The 7,188-nt window shown below is 57.0% G+C and overlaps 1 protein-coding gene across 1 annotated transcript; it reads left to right on the top strand.

Annotated features, from left to right (window-relative positions):
- Positions 1-3,816: 3,816 nt before the first annotated feature.
- Positions 3,817-6,683, top strand: NUDT18 (nudix hydrolase 18). Its single transcript, XM_068553093.1, has 3 exons — positions 3,817-4,202; positions 5,133-5,346; positions 5,596-6,683. Exons 1-3 carry the CDS (start codon positions 4,041-4,043, stop codon positions 6,189-6,191), a joined length of 972 nt encoding a protein of 323 aa, XP_068409194.1. The 5' UTR covers positions 3,817-4,040; the 3' UTR covers positions 6,192-6,683.
- Positions 6,684-7,188: the final 505 nt, after the last annotated feature.

Below are 7,188 nucleotides of genomic sequence, written 5' to 3'. Positions count from 1 at the left end.
TATTTTAAATGGCTTCGTATATTCCCTTAAGTGGCTTGGCAGTGATTTGCATAATCATCTCTCATTTTTAAAAAAGTTAGGTTTCTTCATTGTTTGCAAAGCTAGGTTATTTTCATTTTTTCCACGGGATAGGAAAAAAAGCAAAAAGAAAAAATTAAGGAACCACTGCACTTTATGTGCCAGGGATCTCATTGAATCCCTTATCACAACTTTGGGGTCGATATTACTTATTTCCATTTTACAGAAGAGGAAAAAGGCAGGCCGGGGTTAAGTGTGTCACCCAAGGTCACACAGCAATTTTAGTGGCAGAATTGGGACTTGAACCAAGTTTCCTGACTTAAGCCGCCTCATTTACATTACAGTCTTCGTGTTTAATGGATTTTGCAGATGGGCTTGCTGTCCCCTCTGTCCTCCTCCTTCCGGTAGACGCACTTCAGAGCTGATCACGTTCCAAGTGGCACGGAGCGACCCATCCTTACCTACACTTCACCTTGTATAGCCGTGTCCTGATGTCACCCCAGAACCCCAAACACGGGGTCCTTCCTGTGGGAAGATGGGGATGGCCCCGGGACAGGCCCTCTCTCCCCTCCCGACCTCTTTGAGGCCTCCCCTTTCATGGCAGGTCACAGCACCCTTGAGGGCGTATTGGGTCTGGCTCCTAGCGAACAGCAGTTGGACCAAATGTTTCAGAACTCGACCTGGGGATGAAACCAGTCCAGGTGGGGACTGACCCTGAGACAGCTTGGGGCACTTGGTGGCTCTCTTCCTCAAGGAGGTTCAGCAGGCCACCCCTCAGTCCAGCCCTGCACTTTGGGCCTCTGCTTCTCCCTGTATCCCACTGTCCACTTGCTCCAGCCCCGCTCACCGGCCCAGATATCACAGAGGCACAACCTCAGAGCTGGAAGTGACATCAGAGTGTGTATATCCAACACTGCCTTTTTTTTTGTCTTACCAAGTACAGTTTTTAGACTTTTTGTTTTTTGGCCGTGCCACACGGCTTGCAGGATCTTAGTTCCCCGACCAGGGATTGAATCCGGGCCCTAGGCAGTGAGAGCGCTGAGTCTTAATCACTGGATCGCTAGGGAAGTCCTATTGTTTTTTTTTGTTTAGACTTTTAATTTGGAAATGATTTGAGGTTTCCAGTTGAGTCACAAAGATACTACAGAGAGTTCCCAGTTACCCTTCATCCGTAACATCTTACAGAACTGTGGCACAGTGATCGAAAGGTAAGAAATTGATATTAACACTACCAGTAACTAAACAACAGATTTTATTGGGATTTCACCAGTTTTCTGTTTCAGGATCCACCCATCCACCTTACAGATGGCCTAGAGGGTAGATGTGGCTCCTGCAAGGTCACCCAGCAAGCTAGTAGCAGGGCACAGGCTGACGCCAGACCTCCTCCTCCCCGTACTCTGGGCTACTGTCCTCCTCACCCTTCCTGCTTTGTCCAGGGCCAGGGCTGCCGCTCCCTAAATGACTTTAGCCTCACAGACACCCTTGCCCCACCCTGCCTGCCCGGCCTGTTTCCGAGGTTGCCTATACTGCCTTCCTGTTCACATGCACGTGTGTCCACAGGCCCCAAAATGGCTGGTTCAGGCCTGGCTCCCGTGGGTGCTGGGAGCACTGCACCGCAGGGCCGACCAGTCCAGCCACTTCTGGCCACTGTGCTGCTCAGCCACCCACACCCGCTAGTGCTCTGCCCTCTGTGGGGATGCAGAGCAAACCTGACGGAGACCTACCTTTGTTTCAGGTTCTGGAAGTTTCTATCTCAGCCCCCCTCCCTCCCTTGGCTTTTCCAGTTCTGTCTTGGGGTCTCTCCTGACTCAGTCTGGTGTGTGCTCTGTCTCCCAACACCTTGAGAAAGTCTACTTTCTGTTGTCCCCCTCAGCATCTGCCAAGGCCTGGGTACACCCCCTCAAGGGCCCTCTGCCCGTGGGGCCCTTCACAGTTTACTACTGGTTTTCAAGTTTCTCATGTGCTCTTCATCACAGGGGTGATTAGGTCCACTTAACAGGAGAGGAGCGCTTTTCTCAGTGATAATGGGGGGAGTGGAGTCACGGTCTGCTGCAGCCTATGCTCTTCTGGGCAGTTAGGCCATCTGGTATTTATCTTAGGCTGCCTCTGAGACTCTCAGAGCCTTGCCCAGACATGACCTCACTCTCTCTCAAATCATTCCTGGGAGGCAGAAAGGAGTCTGGGACTAACACTGTCCCCACTTCACAGATGGGAAAATCAAGGTCTAAACACACGCACGCACGCATGTATGTGCGGCAAATACATCGACAAGTTGCTCTGCAGTCCTGGGGGCCTGACTTCAGCCCTGTGAGTTCAGTTGTTTGGGACGTGACAGGTCTTGGATAGGGGTAGGGGCAGCAGCGTTCACCAAGTGCCTCAAAAGATTGCGGGTCCCCCGGGGATACTCCACAGCCTAATCCAGCACCCTGCCCTCCAGGGACCTTGCAGTCAGTTCAGTATGTGAGAAGGGCCTAAGGAGGCTGATCTGGTGTGGCTGGAATTCCTGAGAGTAAGGTCTAGTTCACGGTGGCCCTGTAGGCACATTTCATGAAAATGAGCCTTTGTGTGGTAGCAACAAGTGCCGTGGCCAGGAGGGCCCAGCCTGGAGGGTTGGTGGGCTGCCTGGTGGTGGTGACCCTCGCCAGACAGCCCATAGAGCTCCTCTCATGATGTCTCACCTTCCCGACAGCCCTGGGAAGGAAGAGCTGTTAGGAGCATACAGGATGAGCAAACAGGCTCACAACGTATTCAGGGTACAGAGCCAGCCAGGGAGCAGTGGCTGGGCATCCAGCTCCAAGTCCAGCGCTTTGTCTGCTCCACCAAGCTACTGTTCCCCCCAAAAGGGACATGCCCAAAGCCAGCAGGAGGGAAAGAGGAGCCCTCACTGGGGCTGAAGAGCTCAGACTTGGCTGATTTCAGCTTCATTCCAGCTGGCCCTGCCTTCCTGTCCTGAGAGGAGGTTAAAGGAAGCCCTGAGGAGGAAAGATCAGGCTGCGGGGGAAGCAGGAGCTCCCCAAATCAACCCACACACCATCTCTCAATATTCCAGGGCTCCGCTAACTGCGGGGGCGGGGGGGCGGGGGGGGGGGAGCGTACAACAAAGCAGGACCCGGCCCCTGCAGCGGAGAGGGCCCTGACCCTGCGAGGGAAATGCGGCAGGCAGGGGGCCGGGAGAATACTGAGGGCGGGGCAGGCTGATCTCTGCCCCAAATCCCGCCTTCCATCGCCAGGCACCCCTTGAGCATCCCAGCTCTGCTCCCTCACTCCTCTGAGCGCCTGTAGCATCTCCTGCCCAAACCAATCTTTTAGTCCTTGGCTTATAAATCAGCTGACTTTCCATTATATGTCTATGGCCACGTCTCCAACTAGATCAAAATCTCCTCCAAGGCAGGAGCTCGTGTCCTTCCTGCCACGTGACAGCCAAGTCCATTTTTAGTGAAGAAAGAAGGTTATCTGGGAAGTGTCATTTCGGGCAAGGCCATGGTTTGTTTACGACAAAAGCTGGACAGTGGGTCCGAGCCTCGGGCCCGGGGACGTCATCGGGCTTGTAACGTCACCGTCGCTGGCCGCTGCGGCGCTCCGCAGCCTGCGGGCAGGATGACGTCATCGTCGGAACCGGTGCAGACAAGTGCGCGCGGGAGGAATTAGCTTGGCTGGCGGTTGGCGGCGCCGGGAAAGAGATAGGAGAAACCGGTAGGAAGGCAGAAGCGGGGGCTGGGTCCGCACTGCCAGGGCGGGGTGCCCAGCCCCTTTACGGACTGGCCCCGCCCCTTACGGGCTGGCCCCGCCCCACCGTGCCAGCCGCGAGCCAGCCAATCCGGGCCGGCCGCGGTGACGCGCAGCCTATCAGCGTCCAGGGCTCGCCGGGCGCTTCCGCTTTGCGAGCGGGTCCGGCCCGAGTTTGCAGGGGGAGGGTGTGAGGGCGACGCGTTCCACGGTCACCAACGTCCATCCCACCCGGCTTGGCCGGGCTGCGGGGTGGGGGGGTGGGGAGGCCCGCCCGCCTTCTCCCTGGGGACCCGATGGCCTCGGACGACTTGGCAGGGGCTCTGGCGGCCGTTCTTGGGGGCCGGGGGCTGCGCGTGCAGAGCTATGACTCGGGGCCGGCCGGGGAGACGCCGGCGCAGGTGCGGCTGCGGAAGAACGTCTGCTACGTGGTGCTGGCCGTGTTCCTCAACGAGCAGGTGAGCGTCCGCCCGTCAGGCCCACCGCCCAGGCCTCCGGGGCTCGCAGGCAACCCCGGTGGGGACAGAGGACATGCCCGCAACAGCCACCGCTTCCTGGTGTGTGGCTCTTCCCAGTTTTGCAAAGCACTCTCACACTTACATCTGAGCCTTGTGCAGCCCAACCCTGCGATTGTCCCGATGTACAAAGAAAGAAACTGAGGCCCAGGAGCCTGCCTGTCCCATCCCTCTAGGCCTCAGTTCCTTGAGGCTACCTTAGGCCTCTTCCTTTCCCCAGAATCTAGCACAGTGCCCGCCGCGGAGTGGGCGCTCTTAAAGACCTGTCCAGTGCTTCAGAGACCTCCCCTGGGTCCCATGGGCAGTAATTGCACAACCTGCACGTACACTCAGGCCTTCTGACCCCGTGTGATGCTCTTTTTGGTGCTGATCCCTGTACAAGTTGCTGTGACAACAGCTAGAAGGGGCCGGAGCCATAGGTAGGAGTTGTACGGGGTGAGGGTTTGGGGTGTGTTTCAAAGTCTAGACTCCAGTGTGAGGACTGGCCGCAAGCGGTTTATAAACCACAAGGGGAGGTGAGAGATATGCAGTGACTTATGCAGACATGAATCAGTGCAGGACACATGGCAGCCCTCGCTGGGAGGCCTAATCTCCAGCCCCTGAAGCAGCTCCCAGGAATCTTAGCCCCTTTCTGAAATGGAAACTTTAGTGCAAAGAGGGATGAATTGCAGAGGCAGCTGCAGTCCTCAGACACACAAGGGCCAGTCGCCTGGAGAGCGCCACAATTTCAGGGTGTCCCCCAGAATGTGGGTATTGAGCAGCTATATCTGAGATTTGTCATGGACTCAGGGCAAGCAAAGGCTGCTGGCTGTGCTGCTGCCCAGGAGCTCCCATCCCGGCTGTGGTGGGTGAGGATCCTTCCTCTCCCCTCAGGATGAGGTGCTTCTGATCCAGGAGGCCAAGAAGGAGTGCCGTGGGTCGTGGTACCTTCCCGCGGGGAGGATGGAGCCCAGGGAGACCATTGTGGAGGCGCTGCAGCGGGAGGTGAAGGAGGAGGCCGGGCTGCAGTGTGAGCCTTTGACGTTGCTGTCTGTGGAGGAGCGGGGCCCCTCCTGGATCCGCTTTGTGTTCCTCGCTCGCCCCACAGGTATGGCCCCAGTGGATGGCAGTGTGGGCAGAGGGCAGTTGACACCGTTTCCCCAGCTTGTCCTCAGGTGAGATGAGCCCCTGTTCTGGCTGGCACAAACCTGGCATCTCCAGATTCCAGCCTGAGGACTTGACTCGGGGCCTCCCCTGGGCCAGGGCTAGATGCCTGGGTGGCCCTTTACTCTGCCAGGCCCAGCACTTCCCTCAACATATACCTTTCCCCCTACCCTGTCACCTACATCACCCCCAGGTGGAATTCTCAAGACTCCCAAGGAGGCAGATGCGGAGTCCCTGCAGGCTGGCTGGTACCCTCGAACCTCGCTGCCCACCCCACTGCGAGCCCACGACATTCTGCATCTGATAGAGCTAGCCGCCCAGTATCGCCAGCAAGCCAGGCACCCTCTCCTTCTGCCCCAAGAGCTTCCCTGCAGTCTGGTCTGCCAGCGGCTCGTAGCCACCTTTACCAGTGTCCAGACAGTGTGGGTGTTGGTGGGCACAGTGGGGATGCCTCACTTGCCCATCACCTCCTGTGGCTTTGCTCCCATAGAGCAGAGGGGTGGCATCAAGGTGGCCGTCCTGCGTCTGCTACAGGAGTGTCTGACCTTGCACCACCTGGCAGTGGAGACCAAGGGGTTGCTTGGACTGCAGCACCTGGGCAAAGACCAAACCGATGGCATCTGCCTGAACGTGCTGGTGACGGTGGCTTTTCGGAATCCAGGTATCCAAAATGAGCCCCCGAAGGTTCGGGGTGAGAACTTCTTTTGGTGGAAGGTAGTGGAGGAAGACCTACAAAGCCAGCTCTTACAGAGGCTTCAGGAATCATCTGTCGTCCCAATCAACCGATAGGAGGCTGCTGTCAGTGGGCCAGGAGCTGGGTTCCCATGGGCAGTAATTGCACAACCTGCGCTTACACTCAGGCCGTCTGACCCCCTGTATGATGGTGTCTGTGCTTCAGAGGAGGCTTTGCCTCTAAGAGGCACCGGGGGTTGGTAGAGATCTTGTTGCATGGGGAGCAGGGCAGTTCTCCTGGTTCCCAGGGGGACTTCCATCTCTTATTGCCATGGAGCAGGTCCCTGCACTGCATCAGAAGGGACAGTGCCTTCAACCAAGCAAGGAGTCCAGAGCTCAAGGACCCAGTTGCCCTGAGGGCACAATGAGGGCACGACTCCCTAAGGGGATGTGAGGACTTTCTGGACCTGAGGTGGCACCTCTTCGTTTTCTGTGCCCGCCTCAGTAAAGGCCTCATCCAGATTCTCAAGCACTTAGAACATGGAAGGGGTGCTGGGGGAGGTCATTCCAAGGGAGTGGGTCCCTGGCTGAGTAAATAGGTGTTGCTTACCTTGCCTTCCTGCCTAAATGTCTCTGTGGGTTGGAAGTGAGCAGGAAAGGGGGGCTGCCATCAAGAGAAGCTCTTTCCCTCATCCCACTGATACCACCCAGGCCTTCTCAGACAGCAGGCGACACTGCGGGTGACTGGCTGGCAGGCTTCCTTTGTCCACCACCATAGCCTGTCTTGGGCCCGCTGGGGCTCCTTCATCTGCCTGCCAGGTGACTACATCCCCTCCAAGGTTTGAGCAGTGAGAAGGCCAGGAGAAGCTTCAGGTGGGCGAGGAGCTGAGAGCTGCCCCTGGCTCTCTCCCCCAGTCTCCTTCTCCCTGAGCTTCTCCGACAGATCCCTCCCGACCTCGCTCTGTCCCCCAGGCTCCTGCCTCTGCCTTGGTACAACTCCACCCCAAAGCCAGACCAAAACCCTCTCTTCATTTTCCCTCAGCTCAGCTGAATCATGGTAGGAATTATTTTTAAAAAGAACTTTACTGAATAAGGGAAAACCAAAGGAAATGAG

The sequence above is a fragment of the Eschrichtius robustus genome, chromosome 10 (assembly GCF_028021215.1).
Source record: "Eschrichtius robustus isolate mEscRob2 chromosome 10, mEscRob2.pri, whole genome shotgun sequence".
Taxonomy (NCBI): domain Eukaryota; kingdom Metazoa; phylum Chordata; class Mammalia; order Artiodactyla; family Eschrichtiidae; genus Eschrichtius; species Eschrichtius robustus.
The sequence above is the reverse complement of the archived record's forward strand: the minus strand, read 5'-3'. Positions and strand labels throughout refer to the sequence as shown.

Bases quoted from the DNA above. Each gene is read 5' to 3' on its own strand.
- NUDT18 (XM_068553093.1), top strand. From the start codon at position 4,041: ATGGCCTCGGACGACTTGGCAGGGGCTCTGGCGGCCGTTCTTGGGGGC. The intron at 4,203-5,132 runs GTGAGCGTCCGC...CTCTCCCCTCAG, and splicing joins CCGTGTTCCTCAACGAGCAG to GATGAGGTGCTTCTGATCCA. The intron at 5,347-5,595 runs GTATGGCCCCAG...CATCACCCCCAG, and splicing joins GTTCCTCGCTCGCCCCACAG to GTGGAATTCTCAAGACTCCC.